The following is a 24,034-nucleotide window of genomic DNA, read 5'->3' as shown; positions in this document are numbered from 1 at the left end:
GTGGGAATAGTTTGGGGTGGGCCCTTTCTGTTCCACTGTGTTCCAGTGCTCAAAGCAAGGTCCATAAAGACATAGATGAGCGAGTTTGTGTGGAAGAACTTGACTGGCCTGCACAGAGTCCTGACCTCAACACCTTTAGGATGAATTAAAGTGGAGACTGTGAGCCAGGAAAACTTCCCATAAACACTCCAAAACCTTGTTTAAAGTCTTCCTAGAAGAGCTGAAGCTGTTACAGGTACAAAGGCTATGATCATAGTAAACCCTGTATTCAGGATGAGGTGTCCCTCGAATTCATATTCCTGTGAAGGCAGACAAATGAATACTTTTGGAAATATAGTGTATGTACCTATTTAGAAGCCATAAAAACTTTATTGGAGTCACTGGGTTATACAAATGTGATAGATAAAAGTCCAGTTAACACTGGTTTTAGATATGACCACAAATTAAACTGTAAACTGAACTTGAACAAACATATGTAACATTTATTTCAGGAAAACTCTGGTAAACAAAGGGAAACAGCTTCAAGATGGAAAATCTCAGAAGAAGAAGTAGTGCATGCCAACATAGTGAACCCTGCATAGATTAAAACTGATCGTAACAACTAAGGCAGTGCTCGACTTAACTAACGTAGACATTTACCTTTAAAAACTACATGCAGCATCATTGCAATCACCACACTCAAAACAATATTTATGCCCAAAATGTTGACTTTAAGCAATTTGAGTATATGTAATTTTTTATTAGAAATGTATAATGTAAAACATTCAATTTAAAATAATCTGGTCAAATGATGTTGGTTCAGTGGTTTACATTCAGTTTCTACCAAGCATATTGTCCATATTAGAAATTACTGTTTATGAGGGCCAATAATCTTTTCTGTGTGTGCTCTAGTAACCGAAGGTAAACCAGATGTTGGAGGTGGGCATTGGTACTGCAATAAGCATTAGTAAAGTTTTACCTCACATTATTTAAGACACCAGTAATTGGTGATTTGAAGGGTAAAATCAGCTAACATGGGCAATATCTTTTTGTAGTTAAGTAATAAAAGCTGCCTCTGAACTCTTTTGTAGGTTATTCTTTTTATAAGCTAATGGTGATAAACATTGGTTGGAGGGGCACCAACACACTACAGAATCACCATTGCTCCTTATCCAGACTTTTAATTTTAGGAGTGTTTCCTTTGTAACATAAGATTAAATTAATAATTTAAAATAATCCAAATCCAAGTGTTTCCTAGGTTTTTTTATTGTAACTTTAATATCTTTGGGTTTTATATTAGCAGTAAAACAAAAAAAGTGTTTTTAAGATTTAACCTTTAACTACCTTTATATGATTTTGGTGGAAAATTTTTTTGGAAAAAAATTGAAAAAAATCAAATAATCTGCCATTGCTGACAATGACTCACTTCCTTTCACTTTTCTAATTACAAGTAGGGACTGCAAGTACCTAAACATAAGTATTTATTCAAATACAAATGCAGGGTTCTCCTCATCTCTTCCTCCTTCAGACAGAAACCAAGGAATGGGATGTTTGGATTAGCTCTGCCCCTCAGCTGCTGACAGACAGCTTCTGCAGATCCCTGCTTTGCTGAGTCTAGACTTGCTGGCCTCTATTCATAGCTCCATATTGGACTACATCTCCTGGCTCAAGCCGCTAATGCACACAGACTTAAACACAATCTGAAATGATACTTTCACTAGCCACATCCTCCTCCTGTCAACTGCCCTCTGTGGAAAATCACCATCAAATTTTAGTGAGGACATAAAGAGTTTCATGTTTTATGTCCCTGGAGGTTCAAGATGGTAATCGTATTCATTTTCTCTATTGCTCTTCCCCACTGGAATAGCGCGGAGGCTGGAGATACTGTCCGGTGTCCAGTTGAGGCAAAGTCATGAGTTACAGGTCATTCAGTGATGCGTCATCATGACGTTGTCGTCGTCTTCTTGCATGTAGAGCTGCGTCACGACACGGACGTGCGAGATTTTTTTCACTGCCTTGTGAAACATTAGCTTCATGTCCTTCGACTGCTTCCTCGGAATGCAAATGCTGGTGCTGAGAGGAAGAGGAGAAGCAATCAAAGGGGGAAGAAAAAGGAAAGATGAACAGAACATTAACGCAAGATGGGAAAAGATTACTTCTTTTAATGTTGGAATTAGCTTCAGCTATGAGTAAATTATTACAAAAAAGATATAAAAGAAAAAATGAAACATTTTGGGGAATACGCTTCTTTAGTTTCTCGCTATGACGACGAAATCACTAACACTCGTATCCATATAAGACCTATAGTCAGGTAGTGATTAGCATAGCTTAGCTTTAGGTCTGGAACCAGAACAAAAACTGTTTTATTAATTAAAACAGCCAAATAGATGACTTTTCGAAAGTTAGGCAAAATTTTCATATCTTTTAATATCTGCATAGCCTAGCAAGTTGTTTAGCTCACTTTAGCTAACCAGATATTAGTTAGCTAAATTGCTAAAGTAGCATTAATCTGACTTTTTAACAGGATGTTGAACAATACCTTTAAAGGTACTTTATGCAATTACCATCTGCAAAATCTAATTACTGTTATGTGTTTAGATGTTTTTGGGTGTGTACTGCTGCTTTTTTTAACTTTAACTAGCTACACCTATTTCCTTATTGAGGCTTTGTTATGCTGCCATTTTAAAAAGCAATGTGCTCCTAATGGCTTAGTTTGAATTCTAGAATTACAAACTGGTAATACGTGAAAGCATAGGCCAACCCCAGTTCAACCTGTATCTATATATCTTCAACACAGTAGAAACTTTGAGCATGAAGTTATAGTAACTGTTTCTTCACAGTTTCTTGATGGCTTTAGTTCATTTTGGAAGGTTTGAAACACAGGAATTAACAACAAGTACAATCATGCGAAACAGAAAGTTTTTACAGGACTCTCTGAAATCCTGCGACAAACTAAGTACACTGCTTCCAATGGGAAGTATCAGAGAGCGGAAGTTTCAGTAGTTTGGTGGTCTGGAGTATTCAGGTGCTTGTTAACACAATGTCATAGTCTTCCCAGGAGTCGACACCCCAGCTAATTCACCTCAAGGTCAGATCATGTTCAATGTTCAAAGAAACTGCAAAAAATCCAAGAGCTACATCTCAGACTCTACAGGGCTCGGTTAGTTCAAACTTAAAATTCACGACAGCACAATTAGCAAAAGACTCAACATGTATGGCTTGTTTGGAAGGGTTGCCAGAAGATACCTTTTCTCTAAAAAGAATAGCTTAAGTTTCCAAGTCGAGTAAACCACAAGACTTCTGGAACAATGTCCTTTGAACAGATGAGACCAAATGAGGAAATATTTGGCCATAATGTACAGTGCCATGTCTGGAGAAAACCAAACTCAGCACATCAGCATAAACAAGCTTATACCAACTGTCAAGCACGGTGGTGGAGGGGTGATGATTTGGGCTTGTTTTGCAGCCACAGGACCTGGACAGCTTGCAGTCATTGAGTTGACCATGAACTCCTCTGTATACCAAGGTATTTCAGAGGTGTCAGGAAATCTGTCTGACAAATAAAGTTTGGCCCTATATGGATAATGTAACAGGACAGTGACCACAAGCAAAACATAGATTTCACACAACTGCATAGACTCCTGTGAAAGCTTTCTTTTTCACATGACTGTACATTTAAGAAAAGAAAAAAAGGAAGTAAACATTGGAAATAACATCTATACAGACAAGGTCATAAATACAAACAATTATATAGACATTCGTGGTGTTTCCTCAGTACATAGTCAATTTAGAGGTGCACTAATGAAAATAAAACATCTGTACTGTAGACATGTATGAAGAAGCACCATGACATATCAGATTTCACATTTCAGCCCAGGTCAGTTGGTGTCGGTACATCACCACATTAAATGAAAAGCTTGCTTTGGGAATATTTCCCTCTGATGGGGTAAGAACCTTAAACAGATGAAATTTTAAAAAATTAAGTTTATGATTAGCTCAAACATTTCGAGTGACAACAGTGATGTGGTGAATGGTCCACATGTGACATTTTCATTTTAAAAACTTGTAAAGTAGAAGAACTGAGTTTTGTCAGTGATAAAAAAAAGAGGACTTTCTACAGGGAGTGCAGAATTATTAGGCAAGTTGCATTTTTGAGGAATAATTTTATTATTGAACAACAACCATGTTCTCAATGAACCCAAAAAACTCATTAATATCAAAGCTGAATGTTTTTGGAAGTAGTTTTTAGTTTGTTTTTAGTTTTAGCTATTTTAGGGGGATATCTGTGTGCGCAGGTGACTATTACTGTGCATAATTATTAGGCAACTTAACAAAAAACAAATATATACCCATTTCAATTATTTATTTTTACCAGTGAAACCAATATAACATCTCCACATTCACAAATATACATTTCTGACATTCAAAAACAAAACAAAAACAAATCAGCGACCAATATAGCCACCTTTCTTTGCAAGGACACTCAAAAGCCTGCCATCCATGGATTCTGTCAGTGTTTTGATCTGTTCACCATCAACATTGCGTGCAGCAGCACGCAATGTTGCTGCTGCACGCAGAAACATTGCAGAGAGGTGTACTCTCTGCAATGTTGTACACCTCTCTGTTCAGAGAGGTGTACTGTTTTCCCTCCTTGTAAATCTCACATTTGATGATGGACCGCAGGTTCTCAATGGGGTTCAGATCAGGTGAACAAGGAGGCCATGTCATTAGTTTTTCTTCTGTTATACCCTTTCTTGCCAGCCACGCTGTGGAGTACTTGGACGCGTGTGATGGAGCATTGTCCTGCATGAAAATCATGTTTTCTTGAAGGATGCAGACTTCTTCCTGTACCACTGCTTGAAGAAGGTGTCTTCCAGAAACTGGCAGTAGGACTGGGAGTTGAGCTTGACTCCATCCTCAACCCGAAAAGGCCCCACAAGCTCATCTTTGATGATACCAGCCCAAACCAGTACTCCACCTCCACCTTGCTGGCGTCTGAGTCGGACTGGAGCTCTCTGCCCTTTACCAATCCAGCCACGGGCCCATCCATCTGGCCCATCAAGACTCACTCTCATTTCATCAGTCCATAAAACCTTAGAAAAAACAGTCTTGAGATATTTCTTGGCCCAGTCTTGACGTTTCAGCTTGTGTGCCTTGTTCAGTGGTGGTCGTCTTTCAGCCTTTCTTACCTTGGCCATGTCTCTGAGTATTGCACACCTTGTGCTTTTGGGCACTCCAGTGATGTTGCAGCTCTGAAATATGGCCAAACTGGTGGCAAGTGGCATCTTGGCAGCTGCACGCTTGACTTTTCTCAGTTCATGGGCAGTTATTTTGCGCCTTGGTTTTTCCACACGCTTCTTGCGACCCTGTTGACTATTTTGAATGAAACGCTTGATTGTTCGATGATCACGCTTGAGAAGCTTTGCAATTTTGAGACTGCTGCATCCCTCTGCAAGATATCTCACTATTTTTGACTTTTCTGAGCCTGTCAAGTCAAAGGAAAGGAAGTTGCCTAATAAATATGCACACCTGATATAGGGTGTTGATGTCATTAGACCACACCCCTTCTCATTACAGAGTTGCACATCACCTAATATGCTTAATTGGTAGTAGGCTTTCGAGCCTATACAGCTTGGAGTAAGACAACATGCATGAAGAGGATGATGTGGACAAAATACTCATTTGCCTAATAATTCTGCACTCCCTGTATTTAATGGACAAAATCCCCACATCTCTCCCTTGAACTGTCTTTAGATATTGCCGTTTTTGTTTGCATTTACTTGTCTCTTGACCGACTTCAAAATCCCACAGGAAATCTTTTGTTTAGTTTAAGCTGCAAGAAACTTCACATCAGATATGAGTAACAGTGTAACGGTAAAATGAATGAACAGAAGAAATTTATTCAAACATTAGATTTCCTAACCACTTTTTCATGTCTGCAGGCTTTTTGTATGATCAATAATTCTCAAGTAATAATGATTGGCATAATAAATAGGCCCCAGTCAGGACTTGACAAATTAGAAATTGGGACCATAAGTTTCTCCTTTTGAAATATGCTGGTTTCAGTGCTAAGGCACAACTTATTTTTGAAAGTTTCATTACTGTTTGGTGGTTTGTTAAAAAGTGTTTGCAGTTACAAGTTGATGAGTTCCATGTAACTATGGGTTGCCAACCCAACTATGGGTAACCAAGGCAATCTGGTAGTGACCAAAGCAATTGCAAGGAGGTTATTGGCAGAACATCATCTTTAGGACCAGCAAGCAAGCTCCAGCAACCGCTCAACAGCTGGTTGGGAAACATATATGTTGGCTCAGGCCTTTTTTTGAAAAAGCTCAAAGAGCTATTGTACCAGATTCCCATTTATATGACAAGCTGCTTCATGCTGTGGCTAAGATTTCTTGTGTAACTTTGAAGGTGTCACATTTAAGACCCAATCAAATGCAAACAAACTGCACTGAGACAGTTCATTCCCCAACATATGTTTGCCCAATGATGAGTAACGTTGCCAACCAAGCCAGTAATGTTATACATTTTTTTTACAATGCATAACATTACCTCAGTTTTTCTTCTTTGCAAGTTGTTCTTGTTGTTGTTTCTCGGCTTTCTGTTTCTTGTACTGGGCTATCTCGGCCATCTGCAGCCCATGGGCCATTTGCCTGTTGAGATGAAGTGAACAGCGTGATGACAGCACACACATACGCACACAGTGTAGTCCTGCAATGGCTTGGCTTTCTCTCCAAAGAACAGATTAGCTGACAGGTGGATTTATAGTAATAGCCACTGCTTAGGTCCACAGCTTTATCCTGTAATGCTGTAAGGCTGAAATCTTGTGCTCAGTGTACAGTTTAAGTGAACAAGGCACACCAAGCCATTACCAACAAACTCACAGCTGTAAATGGGAATAAATGTGAATGTGTAAAAACTTCTATAAAACTACGTACTCCAAAAAGTAAGCGTTTTTTTTTTTCCCAAATGTCTGAAATGACCTAAATGTGTTGTAAGTTATAAGTTGTGGTTTTGTTAGTAGCAGTAACACAGTTGCAATATTAATTCTGATGGATACCTGCAGTCAGTGTTTTCTCCTTTTAACTCAACCTTTCATCCAGTTTTTGCATCTAAACCTAACCACCATGGACAGAAAACATTAGTAATTATGTTTGACTTTTCAGATTTGATGAAATGACATTTAAGAGTATGTTTGGAGCAACTCAGTTCCCCTACCTGCTTTTCCAGCCAGAATCTAAACACTGTTCTCAGTTTTTCCTTTTTAAAGAGCTTATTTTGCTTTGTTCGGATGGTTCGGGTTCTCACATTCAAACTTTTAAGAAAGTTGAGGAAGGAATCACAAATAGAAGATGGGCCTGGAATCAAACTAGGAGCTGCTAACAATGAGCCTAAACACATTTTGACTGATCTCACATGATGATAGGACCCTTTAAAATATACGTTTTGAAGTTTTCTCCAGTGAATTATCAGAAATCCGATAAAGCATCCCAGGGTACCAGAAGTAATTTCTGTTCTTCCGCATCAGAGACATTAAATTGGTGCCGTTTTGCTGTCGAAATTATGAATTATCCCATGATGATACTCGGAAATGGTTAGAGAAAACAATCTTGGTGGAGTGGGTGCAACCTTTGTCATAATTTGTGTAAGGTTGAAGACATCTGCAAACACATGTAGGATAGGGAAGCCAACACATTTTATTCTTTGCTGTCCATTTTTAAAGAAAGCAGCTTTAAAAATAAATTTCAGCTTCATACTTTTGATAAGTCTGTGGAATTATTTATAATGTAGATGGGCAAGGTTTTTTTTGTTTGTTTGTTTTGGGTATTTTTTGTTTTTGTTTTGCTTTAGCTGTCATTAATAACTACTTGATGTCATTTATTTTGAAAATCTGATATATTTCTGTAAACTTTTCAGAACAAACTAGGAGCTGTTATTTTGAAAAATTCCCTCCAAATTAACTGGTTCCTGTTGTAGTCTTTAAATTAAAATAACAGTAGCTCAAAAGGTCAGGTAGGGTTTGACCTGCACTTCTTACTATTATGGTCATGGCGCATGTCTGTATATGTCTTTATGTAAACTATTTGCTCCCCAACAATTGGACCAATCTTAAAAAAGCTTTACACAAACGTCATCACACACACAGCAATTAATAACTGAAAGGGTTTTTTTTAAGTTTTATTATAAACCTGAATTATTTGGATTTTTCTATATGTTGTGTTTATTTCATCATCCCAAATGCAATGTTACATTCCCTATTTGTGTTTGTTTAATTTTTCACATTCAACAATAACCATCTGTACATAATTTAATGGTCACTAAAATTTCTATCTGTGAGAGAATTTGGCATGATGTGTTGCTGTTTTTACACTAAAACAAGCATGGGAATTGTTTTTAGTGGATGGACCAGTGCAGTACTCTTGAGGGTAAAAAGGAAGAGGCAGAGTAACACAGGAGAAGGAGAAAAATCACTTATCCCTACCCAGACTTGAGGTCTGGAGGAACAGGCAGGGGTTTGGTAAACCCATCTCTCCCTACGAGCCAGTAGGTCTCCTCTATTCCTTTCCCCTGAGAAAGATATAGAAAGAAACTATAAGAGGCTGTATTTTCACTTCATCTGATCATAATGGTGAAACCCATATTTTGTGTTTAAGGGCTGTACCCGGACTTCTGTCCTTCCTCTCAACTCCAACTTGTAGCCAAGATTTAGTTCATGGAGGACCTTCACTGTACTCTGATGAACATGGATCCTGTAAGCTGTAACAGATAAATGTTTAAAAGATACATTTCCAGGTGAAGAAAGGTGACTTCACAACAAGTCCACGTTCATGTCTGGCTATTTCATCCATCTACTGATTTTTCCGTTTATAGATTAGCAACTTACGCATCCCGCTGGACTCCATACGAGAGGCAGTGGTCACTGTGTCTCCAAACAGACAGTAGCGAGGCATGGTGAGACCCACAACACCTGCTACGCACGAACCTACAACACATACGTACACAGCAGGTCAACTTGACAATTTCTCCTTGTCTAAATGTGTTGAGTTGCTGCCACATGATTGGCTGATTAGATATTTAACCTAATAAACTTGCCAGTGAGTCAGTTAGTACATTTTTTTGTGATGAGTTTATGACTTCAATTTGAAGTCTCACTGAAAATCATATAATTTATGGCTCAGTTTGGACTAAAATTTATAATAAAGGAGGGTCCTCTTTTACATATGTCTACCTTGATGACAAGTTGGCAACAGCCAAGAGGTTCAAATTGAGGCTTCAGAGGGAAACTTGTGTGACAGCAAAGTAGCTGTATCCATATTCTAAATGGTTAAAAGTCAATGGCTTTGGGTTTCGGGTAGTTTATCGAATTTTGTGCCAATAAAAATGCTAAAAATCATTGACACATCATATATGCTTACATTTTAAATAACCATGAAGTGTACATTACTTCAAATTACTCTATACTGACAACTGTACAACTAAAAACCCTCCTTCACATATTGCACTAATGCTTTAATACCTGTGTGAAGTCCTATTCGTATCCTCACTGGAACATCAGGCATGTGTCTCATTTTAAAGGTCCCCACAGCACTCAGAATGTCAAGAGCCATGTTGGCTATTTCTGTGGCATGTCGGATGCCGTTAGGAACTGGAACACCTGACGCTACCATGTAAGCATCGCCTATTGTCTCCACCTGGAGGAGATCAGAAATGAATAAGCATCAGTGTCATGTGATGAGATTTAATACCAGAAGCCACAGTACGACTACATAAAAGATTATCACCTTGTAGACATCATGGTTTCCTATGATGGCGTCAAAGAGGGTGTAGAGGTCGTTGAGGAGATCGACCACTTCAATGGGTTCGCTGTTAGCTGAGATGGTGGTGAAGCCAACAATGTCACTGAAATACAGTGACACCTGGTCAAAATATTCTGGTTCAACTGTCCCGCCCACCTTCAAAGCCTCTGCCACAGACCTGGAAAAAAAAAGTGAAAATATGTGTGATTGTGGCCAGGTAAACAGGAGGAAAGAGCCAGGTATCAAATAACGTGTAAAGGTAACAGCATTATCCTCATCTTTATACCATTGAAAATAATTACTTACGGAGGCAGCATCTGAGTCAAAAGCTTCTCTGTCTTCTGTTTTTCTATCTCCAGCTCCTCTGTCCGCTCTCTGATTAGCTCCTCCAGGTTAGACGAGTACTGCTCCAGCATCCTCAGCATAGAGTCAATGATGTTGGTTTTCTTCCCCTTGTTGATGTTTTTGAACTGGAATGAGAACATCGACATCCTCAAAACCCACCAGAGTTCTCCAAGAAATTATTTCTAATATTATTTCAAACATATTTTCTCAAAATAAAAATGTATATTTTGTAATAGCCCTACCTGGTCAAAGATTTCATCAAAGACCGGCCGCTTGTCTGGCTGTTCATTCCAGCACTGTTTCATCAGCTGGATACATTCCATTGGAGCATAGTCCGGACTGACCACTGGACGGCACAGAGGAGGAGGCTTACACAGCTTCTCTATTATTTCTAAAACACAGAAACACCAGTTAAATGAGGATGCCAGTACTGGTAAGTAAACTGATCCAGAAGGAAACAACTTTGATCAACTTTACACCTCCCCCATTTGGCTAAGAACATATGTGCAGTGATGTATTGAAACATCTGCAAACATACATAGAAATACAGTATATAAGAAAGAAACAGAGCTTGTACAGTTCTAACCAGCCTAAAGGTCAGTATTTGGTATGAACACCTTTATTCTTCAACATAGCCTCAACTTTCTCAGGCAGCCTTCTTGTCATTTCTTTAAGTAGTTTTCAGGAATAGTTTTCCAGATCTCTTGAAGGACATATTAAGCTCTTCTTTTGGATGTTGGCTGCCTTTAGATGATCCCAAAATGCTTCAACAATGTTAAGGTCCAGGCCCTAATGACTAATGACTAAATCCATGACTAAGGGTGCTCCACTGTGCGTTTTTCTATCCAGGTATCATTTTTACTGCACTGACAGTGTGTTTGGGATCATTATCATGCCGGAAAATGAAAATGTTGCCATTTTAATGTTTTCCAGATAGTATTGCATTGTGGTCAAAATCTGAATGTACTTTTCTGCATTCATAATTCCATCAATTTTGACAAGATCTCCAAATCCACTGGCTGAAGTGCAGCAACAAAGAGCCCCTACTGTGTCTTATAGATGACTGTAAACACAATGTGCTCCTCTCTCCTGACCTCATGTCTTTTGAATTTTTTGTACATTCAACCAAAGAAATGGGAACAAACTAAGCTGCTAGTACCCAAGCACCCAAAGATACAATTTAAAACTGGTTCTTTGCTAAGTTGCATGTTATGTTCACGGGTTCACTCTAGATTTCTGCCTGCTGGAACCTTTAAATTGGAGGAATCTTTTCATAGAAGAATCTAATCTTGTCAAGAATTGAAGCTGTCTAATCTCTCTGAGTCTGGACTTGTGCGTTTCTACTAGATTTGGGAGGTTTATTATTGTGAAGCTATTCTCTTGCCTTTATCAGACAGGTCCAGCATGCAGAATGGAGGCCCTCTCACCACCACCTCCTGCATGATGATGGCGAAGCTGTACACATCACCGGGTAGAGTCCCGTGTAGTCCTGCCTGGCCACTCCTCAGGATCTCTGGAGCAGTCCAAAGTAACTCTTGCACAAAGATGAGGGCATTATTTTAAAAACAGGTTGGTAGTGCTTTTTTCAAGTAACTGTTCCTGTTGCATAGTTTGTCTCACCATCTGCATGTGGCTCAATATAAGGGAACCTCTGAGCCTCTAGGACCTCATTGTAGCCATAATCTGTAACCTTCAGGACAAACCGTCCATCCACCACACAGTTGCGAGACTTTAGACGAGTGTGAGACACTCCACGGTGATGGAGATACTTCATACCCTTAAAAGTATAACATTTTAAAAATCTTTGATTAATCCTGACTGCAGACAAGGATATGTTCCTTGTCTAAAAAAAATACCAAAAAATACTCTTGTTCCTGCTATCTGCCTTTCACCTTAATTAGATCCAGCAACAGAGATGACTTGAACATCCAGTCGAGCTTGACGTCTTCGTTTAGGAGCAGGTCCTCGAGGCTGCCTCTGGAGCAGAACTCAGTCACAATGGCGAATACGCCACAGTCATGAAAAAAGCCAAGGAAAGGGTTGACGTTCTCATGACGCATGTCCTTCATCTGCAGACAGAAACATCTTGATTTTCACGTTTTTGGGCTTATAAGACCAAGGATTACAACAAGAAGAAGGTATAACTGAATCTGTCTCTGCAACAAAACACCATGTCATCAGCTGAGAACCTCATACTCATGTTCATGGTGGCAGTGAGTGCACTGACATTTTTTTCTGGTTCTCGGTAAAAATGTATGACATTATTTAAGTCTTTACTCCATGAAAGCCTACTAAGAGAAATCCCTGAAGCTGGAAACCCAGAAACTACTCTAATGGACGCCAAACCACGACTTTAATCATGTAAACTAAGGTTTTTTCAAAACATGTAATTAAGGATACATGGGAGGTTGTCAGATGTTGTCTTTATGAAAAAAGTAGTTAAACTAAAAAAATATCTACTTTGTCATGTAACAATATCACGTACCAGTTCAAACACATCACTTGTTTTGGGATTGATGCTGCTAAATGTCCCATAAGGAAGTCTCTTCAGCCACGCCCAGTCCCCCTAGTGGAGAAAAACACCAAACAGCGCAAATACTTAGACATCTTTTTAGGCTTTTAAGCCATGTAAATCAATTTAATTTTAGTATTTTTTGCACATCCATGCTGGACCAATGCTGCATGAGTTACATGGAGCAATCTGTAACTGTTTTATTTCTGTACAGTTTCGAAACTGTTGCACTGCAGCTCATAAATGGATGGCCTTGCCTCAAAAATTACAACGTTGGAGTTTTCGTAGGTGGCTGGCGATTGGGTGGAAATCGTTGAGGCAAGACTGCGTTCAGACGTGCTCTTCATGCCGCTAGTCCTACTGTCATCCAGACTCAGCTTCTACAGAGAGGAAGAAAATTATTTGTCAGTCGGTTTCAACTTTACATCACGCAATATTATCAGTTTGGATAAATACAGGAAAATGTTAAATTAAGAATTCAGAATTCTAAGTAGACGGAGGCTGACCTTGTTGCTAAGCGATGGGTTTATGAATGTGACATCAGCCAGTGTAAGTAAAATCTTGTTGGGACCTCTGACCAGCCGGATCTGATTTATCCGTCGCCTGATGGAAATAAGGGAGGTTGATGAAAGTTAACGCTTGAGGCATGGAGATATCAGAAAAACAGCTACATGATGATAAGTTCTAAAGTTTTTACCTGGAAAGATTTTAATTTATACTAATATTCAATAACATCATGTTTTAAGACATCTTTGTACCTGATGCAGTAAATTAGTGGCACAGCAACAATAAAGGCAGCAATCACCCCAAGGAGCACACTTATGGTTGAGAACAAATCCACTCCTGGAACAGAGAAGAAGAAGTCGAAAAACAAATTTTATCTTAAAAAAATCTGTAATTAGATGCAAACATTTACTAGCTTATATTGTCAAAGCTTTAATTTTAATTGTTAGTTTAAATTCAATTTTGAAGTAGGTATGACACTTCCAACGGTACAAATACTTGTAATGAAATTTTTGAAACAAAACACAAACACTTTCTTGGAACTGCACATATATTTATATATTTGTTTGAAGTGTCATGTATCATTCTTAAATATATCAAATGTACACTGAAACATCCAGAGCACAGAGATCAACGTGACATACTGTGTATAGATGTGTGCTTGGTCCTTGCCAAGCAGCAACTTACAGTTCCTTAAATGGCCACAAAGGGCTGCCTTCGTGAGTCAAGCCCCATAGACTCCTCTGTTAAAATGTCCAACCTTACCGCAGAAAAATACAGGTTTTTGCTTCTTTTAGCTAATTTCCTCAATAACTATTTTAAGGGTTAGGATTTTTTTGTGTAACTCAACCGTTTTATTGTTATTTCATTATTTTATAATGGCTTAAAATTATGCCTTTTTAGGAAAGTGTTGAGTTTTAATAGGCTAGTCATTTAAGTCATTGAAACACAGTCTTGAATGTATTGTATTTGTGGTGTTGGTGCCTTTTCTAGCTTCACAGCAGTAACCCAATGGACGAAGTCAAAGTTGCTACATCCTCACCTCCTGAGCAGATGACTCCTGGAGTAAACCAGCATGAGGCGTCTTTCTTGGGTCCATAACCTCGAGGGAAATGGATGTCTTTACCCAGGAAGCGGACCATACCGATCTCCATGTCGACCCTGTCATTAGTCAGTTAGATCAGTTGTTAATTTTGAATGGTATCTGCACTAGTACAGCATTTCTCTTGACTTGCCTTCATTCCTTCATTTCCTAGTCAGACACAATAAAACACTAAACATGTAATCTCAGCTCTTAAATACCTGTGTGTTGGCTTCAGCTCCCAAGATATTCCATCTGTGTCCAGTATGAGGTATTCCAGCAGAGCTGCTCCAGACCCATTAGTTGTAATTGGGTGACTGAAGCCCTGCAAAAAAAAAAGAAAAAAAAAAGGGGGGTGCGTCCGTTTATCCTTTGTATAGATCTTTCTCATCTTATCATATAGGCTATTCTATTTTATTAAATAATTTAATACAGAAATGCACTATATTACCTATTGAGAAAAGTAACTTTTTAGAGTTATATTGTACAGTAAACCAGGTTCAGAAACTGAAATAGATGGAAAGCCTACAACAGCAGCAAGGAATTAGGCATAAAAAAAGTAGACCCAGTGCTGTGTCTCATTACCTGGAAGGCCAAGTTTTGGCTCTGTCGTGCCAAATTTCCTCCAGACATCCACTCCCTGGACTCCCGAACCCGATGCACTGCATGAGCCATGAAGATGACAGAGTTGTAGATGGTACCAAACAGAGGCGATACCTACAGCACACACAGAGATGTCAACTTCAGCTTCTTTGCTTATGGCAATGTCTTCAATAGAAAGACAATGCTTAATGTATTAAAATCTCTTTCCGTGCATCACCTGCTGGGGTTTCAACGTACTCGCCACCTCTCCTCTTTCCATGGCCTCTCTATAAGCCTCGTAGAACGACACCCGGGGTGAGTCGATGGTGACGGTCAGCACGGCATCATAGGCCCGCAGCAGTTTGTTGTTTCTCTTCAGAGCTGGGTAGGTCACATTATGGTAGGGCAGACTGTAGAGCAGTGTGTCATAAGGAAGAAACACTAGAGAGCCATCAATCATCTGCATATCGTAGGCCGTCTCCAGTAGAAGCCTCTGGGCTGTGCCACCAATCAGAACCGAGTGCATGCAGAGGATCACAACTGGGACGAGAAATGAGACTGAACATCAAGATCTGACATGTTTCATCATTGACTGACATTGTCTTTATGTGAAAAAAAGTAAATGTTTTTCTACTGATTGACAAATTGTTAGCCAATATGCATTTCCTTCCTTTATAATCAAAATGAGCTCAATTATCAAAATTTCATATTGTACTCAGTCTGATATGACACTAGCAACTGAGTCCTTAAATAATCAGGAAAATGTTTACTAAGGTTGTAGCACAAGCAAGTTGAAAACTGTTTTCCTGCAGACCATAAAAAACTGGAAGTTTTTATGCAACCACAAGGGTTGCATAAGAAATTTAGGTTTAAGGTACTTCCTACTAACTCGATTGCGTAAACCCTCATTTAGATTTCGCTAATCCACTAGTTTGCAAATGTCTACTCAGGTGCAAGCAGAGGTGGGACCAAGTCATTGTTTTGCAAGTCTCAAGTAAGTCTTAAGTCTTTATCCTCAAGTCTCAAGTCAAGTCTCAAGTAATGTCAGGCAAGTCAGAGTCGAGTCTCAAGTCACTGGTGTAAAAGTCCGAGTCAAGTCACAAGTCTGAAACTTTGAATTTCAAGTCCTTTCGAGTCTTTAAAAAAAACAAAACGAAAAAATAATGTTGCAGTTATGCTAAATGTAAATATTAGACCATGTAATTTTAAAATCTGTGTTTTTCTCAACACATGACAAAATAGTGAACTTAGAAAATATACACAAATTGTGAAATTGCACCTCTTTAAAATGCAGCTCAATTAAACTTAGCTCCAAGAATAATTTTCACCGACAGTTCTGAGATAAGCTGCATGTTATTCTTGGATGCGGTTGTAGGACCAGCTTTAAAATCGCATGACAAAAATATCATACACATTTAAAAAAAACTGTATCACCAACGTAGCCTGGACAACATTTGCTAGTTAGATGAAGTCAGCTATCTCATCGTAGCATATTTATATGCATATTTATAATCATACGGTTCTTGGAGTGAGTGCACACACTCATGAAGTTTAGTAACTTCAGGTCACTGCAACAAGCCCAGGTACAGTTTACCGACGGATGGGTACAGGACCTTGAAATGCACCGTGTAGAACGAAAGACCATCGTACGTATCATAAGTTTACCGGTCTCACAAATCGTCGTCATAAATACACATTCCTTAACCGTTTATTAATAGGACCTTTGAGCTCAACGGTAATTAATTAGTAGTGGAAATAATTTCTGGTACCCATCACAGAAATGTAGCAGTGACAACAATATTGTATGCTGTAATCGTACTGGACAATTAGTGATACAAAAAACCTGTTTTATCCTGTGAATAAAAGTATATGTTTTTGTCAATGTACCATAATAACAGAAGCGAAACGCAATATTGTGTCAGGACAATTCACTATTCATGCACAATAAACAAAGGAGCATAGCGCGACCATTTCTGTTCAGCGCCAGACTTGCTTGTAACCTATATCACCAATTATGTTATGAAAATGACGCATTAACTACTAAAAAACACTGACCTTCGTGTAAATGCTTGGAGCAGACTAACCTGTGAGCTGGAGTGTTCTGGGACGTTATATTTGATCTTTGAATGGCTGCAATCCAGGCCATCCGTCGCGTCTTTGTTACTTCGGAAACATGGCTCGAACAATTTCTCTTCAACGACGTAATCCGATAACAACCGATCTCTTTACCCGTCGGCTTCCCGTGGCTGTCATGCGACCGGCTATTGCAGTTAATAATACAACAGCTTCTTGACATTTTTGTGTTTCTTTTTATCGCTGTATAACTGATTTTAATTGAAAGTCTGCGTGCGCTAGTACCGCTTGCCACGAGTTCCCAGAATCCTTTGCGGTTCTACCCGTGAATGACGTCACATTTTCAATCTCTATATAATATGCATGTTAAATTTTATATTTGGGGTAAAATATCAAGTCTTTTCAAGTAAACCGGTTCAAGTCCAATTCAAGTCCCAAGTCATTGGTGTAAAAGTCCAAGTCAAGTCACAAGTCTTAGAACATTTTTTCAAGTCAAGTCTAAAGTCATAAAATTAATGACTCGAGTCTGACTCGAGTCCAAGTCATGTGACTCGAGTCCACACCTCTGGGTGCAAGTGACATAAATTTCATCATCAGATGGTCAGGGTCAATGAAGATGATAACAGAAATGACTACTTGACCATCGAATATCCAGTTGAGCGCAAGTGAGTTGAGACTTAAATGAATATAAATGAATACTGACCTCGTATTTCACTCATCTTGCGGACCTTGGTGAGAGCTCGTCTGATGCCGTGAGGTGTGTTCTCCATAAAAGTGACCAGTCTGACCGGCATGCCGTGGCTCCTCAAGGCGTCAGCCACCTGGACATGATAGAGAAACATGGCCTAGACAAAACTTCAAAGACTGATAGTCTTGGCTTTATGATCAGGTATTTGATGTTGTAACTCTTCTAGGTATCTAGGCAGCATTCAGAAACCTGTGGCTGTTTTTGCAGTCCAAATGTGAAAACAAAGGTTTTCAAACCTTGGTTGCTGTTTCCATCCAGATGTCCTCAGAGGAAGAGATGATGCCAATGTGAGCCCACCTGAAGTAGCTCATGACACTAAGTAGGACCCAGGTAGGTCTTGCCATCGAGCGAGCAAAAGTCGGATGGCTGCGAACATCATCCAACTCATAGCCAACACATCCCCAAGGAAACAGTGCCTGGAAGATTACAGTAGACAAGAAAAAGGGTTTGTAACGAGACCAAATCACAGCAAAATATGATTAGTTTTTCTTCCTGATGTGTTAAAGATGCGTAGTAGACACATTCCAGCTTACTTTATTCCAGCCTTTGCTCAGCATTGAAGCAGCATCACAGTAGCCTGGGTTGGCTGGGCCAATGTAGCCTGAAGCTTTGGTGTGGAAACCCACAAATGCCTCCAGTGCCCTGGATGTCTCACATGGCTCCTGAAAAAAATGTCCAATAATCCAAAAATTAATACTGAAACAAACCAGCCAGAAAAAAAACAAGGTAAATTAACTTGAAACAGCCATGCATCAATTTTCTTTCATGCAGTGTAGAGCAGCTAAATTATATTTGCAAGGATATAGGTTTGTTCAAGATTTCCAGTGTTAAAGCTACTCAACAGCATAGCACATGCAAAGTTAAATTATAGTGGCATACTGTTTAAATGATGAGCAATTTCTTTAATATAAGGTGTTCTTTGCCTCTGCATACTTTCTGAATGCTTGTTCCTGTTTTGGTTTTTTTTGTTTATTTGGCTTAATTTATAGATTAATGTTGCTAGCTAAATAAGCTAACTTTGGTTGTCTAACAAACAGTGTTGGGAAGGTTACTTTTAAAATATATTCCACCACAGATTACAGAGTAAATGCCCCAAAATGTATTTTGTAACATATTCCGTTACGTTACTCAATGACAGTAATGTATTCTGAATACTTTGGATTACTTAATATATTGTCATGCTTTTTTACAACTACATGAATGTACTATTGCTGTGTGATTTATTACGATTACTGAAGGTTACTCGCCATACTACATTTTTAAATATTAATATAAAATGAGCAACAGTTGGGTGGACATTAGGCTGCACTTTTTGCAGCGATCTTGTATAGAAAACTGTTCTGTGCGTATATAAAACAGGTCCGCGGCTCTGAACCGTAGTAAAGGGACCTCTGGCTAATACGTTGGTTCTGTGTCGGGCTCGTAGCCAAAACTAGCTTTACTTTGTTGTCTGGGTCAACTTTGCTAGCGAGAGACAGAGAGAGGCGTTGAAAGGCTGCTCCAACTTAAAGTATTGTTTCGGAGGAAAACACGAACAGTACAGTCGAGTCTTAATAGCTTACTTACAACTGAGCTCGTCAGGCTCTCTTTTTGGCTGCAGTGGTTATTATTATATTTACATGCTTCCAGCTCCCGTTTCTTCTCAGTGACAGCTCGTACTTTTCCAATCTCCTTTTTCTCCCTCCTCGCGCTCACAGACACATAACAGGTATGGCAGTCCACTCTCCCTGCAGCACGGACTACACTGCCCATGAGGCTACATTCTTTACAGCGATACCTGTAACACTCTGCCTACTGCCTTCATATTAAACACTTCATATTCTTCACATCATTATGAGACGCAAGATTGAGACACAGGCATTAGAGCCTCTTAATGTGCGTTTTGTTTGGGTTTCCATCGGCGTGGAATTACCAAAAATAGAGAGACCATAGCCTAACATATGAAACAGGAAAAGACCGCCGTGTAATCCCTTTATTTCAAAAAAGTAACTGTATTCTGAATACCACCTTTTTAAACAGTAACTGTAACGGAATACAGTTACTCATATTTTGTATTTTAAATATGTAACAGCGGTACATGTATTCCGTTACTCCCCAACACTGCTAACAAAGCTTTCCTTGCTGAGTAGCCCATAATCTTAATGTACTTGGTTCATGTATATCAGCAAATATAATGCTAGTAGTGAATCATGTGTGGAGCTTCGGTCAGTTGTGTACCTGCAGCACTGCATACTCAAATGTTACAGCATAGGACAGTGAGGCATCCTTGTTGATGCGATTGACAGCGAGCTGTGCTGCCACACTGGGAAGGGCCTTGGCAAAGAGAGGGTCACATCCCCAGGGCCCCACCACTCCAACCCGAAACCAAGCTGCCTGGGTTGGACAGGGCAGTAAGCACAAGGAGGCCAGGAGGATGAAGAGGAACCTCAACAAGCCACAAAAGGAAAGGGGTGTGAGGGAAGGAGGAAGATTTGGAGCGCAGCAACATGGATTTAAGGAGGAAGGAGGATGAGCTGAGGGAGATGACTTAATTATAAAAGCAGAGTAGGAAAGGCAGAAATCAGGAGATGATTCTGGTGTCTTCTTCCATGTCTGAGGTAAGGAGGTGAAGGCACGGCGTTGCTGTCGCATCTCAAGGCTCACAGGAAGGTTGGTGAGGAAAGTCTGAAAGTGAAAGTGTTGCTTCCCTAAAATTTAGATGAGTGAAAGAAAGAAAAGCCTGTCATTTGAGCTCCTTTCCTCAAAAACATTCAGCAAGCACCAGGGAAATGTTATACAGTGTTTCCATCTAGATTGTCTTTTGTAGAGGTTTGAGGATATTTGACTCCAAGTCTCATCAAGTTTAGTTCTGACTTAGAGGAAATTGATGCTTTTGTGGGACAATAATGAGACTTTTTTTTTACTCTTCTCCACTCAGCTGTAACCTAAATAATTTTGTCTTGCTTGAGAAATGGTGACATAACTTATAAATCTTTTAAATGTAAGTTAATTTAATAAATTTGAGAAAACATTAAAAATAAAGAAAAGTATTAGATTGAATTACCAAGAAAGCAACGGTTCAGTCACAAAGACAACGGTCTTTTTCTGAATATCACTTGAACCTAATGAGCTGAGGAAGTCTGAGCTTGTAGTTTTGTGTATAGTTTCACTTTAAATGATCCCATCCTCAGTGTTTTAAACTTGCGTGCCTGTTTTCCTCCCTGCAGACCACTAATTAGTTTCAATTGTTTATTGTTTCTGAGCTAGTTCTCTTCGTATTCCTGTTCAGTCCTTCTGGTTTCTTTGTGAAGCCCGTGTCCTTCTCTCTGCGCTTTGGTTTGTTTTTTCTTCTTGGATTATTCATTTCATCCATCCATCAAACCTTACATCTGCAGGTGTTTAATTCAGAACATTATATTAATTGTTTTCTTTTTCTTTCTTTTAAAGACGAATTAAATAGGGTAAGCAAACTCTTTGCATTATATCCTCAAATACTTGAGGGAAAAAAAGATGTCTAAAAACTGCTTAAAGCTAAGTTTAATTAATTTGTAATTAACAAGCCTTTGTAAAAAAAAATTGCCAGAGGGATTCCAGAGCCCGTGTTTTACAGTGTAACTACAAAAACTGAACATGCAATCAAGGATGTCCAGATGTTCACACATGTGGACATGGTTTGCAGGCGGTGGTAATGATCGTTTTGGGTACTTACAGCTACTGCATTTGTAAATTTACTGGATGCTACTTTATCCTTACAGATTTCTTCGGGGAGTTTATTCTGTACTATTTGTCCATGATATGCGATTTTATTGACTTTGTTTTCTACACACCAGTGACATCTTAAAATCTAATGCATTCTTACTGATTTTAAAGAAGAAGATACCTGCCAGCAAATTTCTCTTCAACCAGGTTAGTTAGTAAAAACTCCAGTAACAGATATTTGAGTTTTAATGTAACTATACCTGAAAGCATGTCAACAGTTTATCAGCTGGGTACAACAGGATTATCTGGTGTGACCTTGTACTGTTTCATAATCCTCGTGTAAAATTATTATCAGTGCTATGAACACAAAAAGATAAATCCAAGTGGCCTGGCTCTCAAATATCTCATATTTCATAGCGTTATAACAGGATTTTAGTACTCAGATTTTGCAGATTCTCGGTGTGTGAATTTTACACGTTTATACTTGTGCTTGAGACGTTTTAAAGAAGCAGTGGATTTCATCCGATTTTTGCAACTTTACTCTTACTCAGCTGCGGCTAATTCATTTTTCATGTCTATCTAATTTTATTTGCAGTATTTAACTATGACAAGGTGTTCCTTGTTATGCCTGTCATTGTTTTTATTTTCAGGTTACTTACCATGCTTTGGTGAGAGGGACGAGAGGCAAATCTTCTGCACCAAACTGCCACATTTACGACTTGTTCCATCTTCTCGTTTTGTTTACATCCTGGAATTTAGTCCGTAAAGTTGTCTAGTATTGCTGCATTATGAAGAGTCATACATTTAAGTCAGCTAGTGAGTCTGCAGAAGCTTGTGCATTTGTGTGTATCAGATGACCTGGAATAAGTGTGTGTGTGTGTGTGTGTGTGTGTGTGTGTGTGTGTGTGTGTGTGTGTGTGTGTGTGTGTGTGTGTGTGTGTGTGTGTGTGTGTGACCTGGCCGGCTTGTCAGATTATATCAAATCCAATCAGGACCTTTTGGAGCGGTAAGCAGCACTGACTGAGAAGGGGAAGTGAAAACCATGTCCATTATCATCGCTGGGCTTTAATCATATTTTCATATGTGTTAGTTGTAGAACAAGAACAAATTAAGCTCGTTGTATTGACAACATAATTTAATTTATCTCAGTGTAGTTTTTGTATCTTCACACACATGTGAGTTTTACTGACATCCTATACTCGATGCTGGCCCACCATTTGCAGTTTACACATTGATGTTTGAACGAGAGGGCCTCATCCGTATCTTTACAGACCCTGCTTTGCACTGGTGTGCAGCCATGTTGGAGTGTTGGAACAAGGGGTCTTCCCCGAACTGCATGAAATTGTCCAAATGTCTTGGTATGCTGAAGCGTTAAGAATTTCTTTCTCTGGAACTAAGGGGGCCGAGTCCAACTCCTGAACACAGCCCCACATCATAATCCGCCTTCCCTAAAACTTTACACTTGGCATAATAAATCAGAGAAGTACCGTCTCCTGGCAACCACCAAACTCAGTCTCATCAATCAGATTGCCAGATAGAGAAGCATGATTCGCCAGTCCAGAGAACATGTTTCCACTGCTCTAGTGGCTGGTGGAGGTGTGCTTTACTCCACTGCATCCAACATTTTGCATTGTTGCTGATGTAAGCCTGGTATACATGGAAACTAATTCCATGAAGGTTTCTACACACTGTTCTTGAGCTAATGTGAAGGCCACATGAAGTTTGGAGGTCTGTAGCAACTGACTCTGTAGAAATTTGGCGACCTCTGTGCACTATGCGCCTCAGCTCTGTTCTATTACCACTAACAGCTGACTGTGAAATGTTTAGTCATATTGCACAGGAATTCACTGGAACAGGAAGTCACTGAGCTCCTGAGAGCGACCCATTCTTCTTGTAGAAGCAGTCTGCATACCTAGGTGATGGATTTTATAGACATGTGAACATGGAAGTGATTGGAACACCTGAATTCAATGATTTGAATGAGTGAGTGAATACTTTTGGCAGTATAGTGTATATATACACTCTCACTGATTAACTATGGTTAACTATTCCTTAGAAAGATACACCACAACTAGATGTTTTTAGTTTGTGGCATATTTCTGGCTAGATGTTTGACCGGTCATCTTGACAGAATTGGTAGAGGGCTGTAGAAACCACAATTTTGTAAGTAGGGGAACTCACATTTATTTGCACCCTTTCGCATACAAAACACATAATATTCTTTGAAACTGTCCCACTAACTGAGGTGAGTGTTTCCACAGATATTAAAGCCTGAATAAGTCCCTGGAATCTTTTCAGGCATCTACACCTCTTGCTGCCACTTAAAGCTCTAAACGGAAGCAACAACAGGTAGGTAGCCTTGTTCTTTAAAACATGAGAACGTGATGTAGTAAAAATTCATAAACCCTGGTTGGACATGAGGGGAGGTCTGACACTTTTCTGCCATCATTAGAGGAGATAGCTGTGAGGAATGCAGCAGCATACAGTCAGTCATAAACTCCGAGGAATCCTTTAGTTTATACAATGTATGCACACATGATATTCAGCAGTGAGGCACTTTTACTGCTGACTACAGATGTGATACATTTAGCTCCTCTACTAATGCTTTTTGAACACCCACACTCTAAACTCTAAGCCTTCCCAATTATTTCTGAACCATAAACAACATGTTGTTAAACTTATTTTGAGTTTTTAGCTTTATATCCACAGCTTCTCTTGGAAGAAACCACAAA

At 39.2% G+C, this 24,034-nt stretch overlaps 1 protein-coding gene across 1 annotated transcript; it reads right to left on the bottom strand.

The window, feature by feature from the left end:
- Positions 1 to 1,907: 1,907 nt before the first annotated feature.
- gc2 (guanylyl cyclase 2) lies at positions 1,908 to 22,032 on the bottom strand. The gene is made up of 24 exons (XM_085402385.1): positions 21,962 to 22,032; positions 19,842 to 20,311; positions 18,158 to 18,286; positions 17,861 to 18,040; positions 17,580 to 17,697; positions 15,042 to 15,343; positions 14,807 to 14,938; positions 14,443 to 14,546; positions 14,183 to 14,301; positions 13,395 to 13,479; positions 13,143 to 13,239; positions 12,894 to 13,016; positions 12,610 to 12,690; positions 12,017 to 12,193; positions 11,745 to 11,901; positions 11,509 to 11,658; positions 10,367 to 10,515; positions 10,086 to 10,249; positions 9,765 to 9,957; positions 9,500 to 9,674; positions 8,867 to 8,965; positions 8,645 to 8,739; positions 8,465 to 8,550; positions 1,908 to 2,052 (listed from the first exon to the last, which is right to left on the bottom strand). Exons 2-24 carry the CDS (start codon positions 20,253 to 20,255, stop codon positions 1,908 to 1,910), a joined length of 3,474 nt encoding a protein of 1,157 aa, XP_085258511.1. The 5' UTR covers positions 20,256 to 20,311; positions 21,962 to 22,032.
- Between the last annotated feature and the right edge of the window lie 2,002 nt (positions 22,033 to 24,034).

This window comes from Rhamphochromis longiceps, linkage group LG3 (assembly GCF_057381845.1).
Source record: "Rhamphochromis longiceps isolate RC_006_pf linkage group LG3, R_longiceps_female_GT1.1, whole genome shotgun sequence".
Classification (NCBI taxonomy): domain Eukaryota; kingdom Metazoa; phylum Chordata; class Actinopteri; order Cichliformes; family Cichlidae; genus Rhamphochromis; species Rhamphochromis longiceps.
Note: the sequence above shows the minus strand (reverse complement) of the source record. Positions and strands in the feature narration are given on the sequence as shown.

Excerpts from the sequence above, each read along its gene's own strand:
- gc2 (XM_085402385.1), bottom strand. The coding sequence starts at position 20,255 with ATGCGACAGCAACGCCGTGCCTTCACCTCCTTACCTCAGACATGGAAG. Across the intron at positions 13,240-13,394 it reads CCACTAATTTACTGCATCAG|GCGACGGATAAATCAGATCC; the intron begins GTACAAAGATGT and ends TATTTCCATCAG. Across the intron at positions 11,659-11,744 it reads TATTGAGCCACATGCAGATG|AGTTACTTTGGACTGCTCCA; the intron begins GTGAGACAAACT and ends TCTTTGTGCAAG.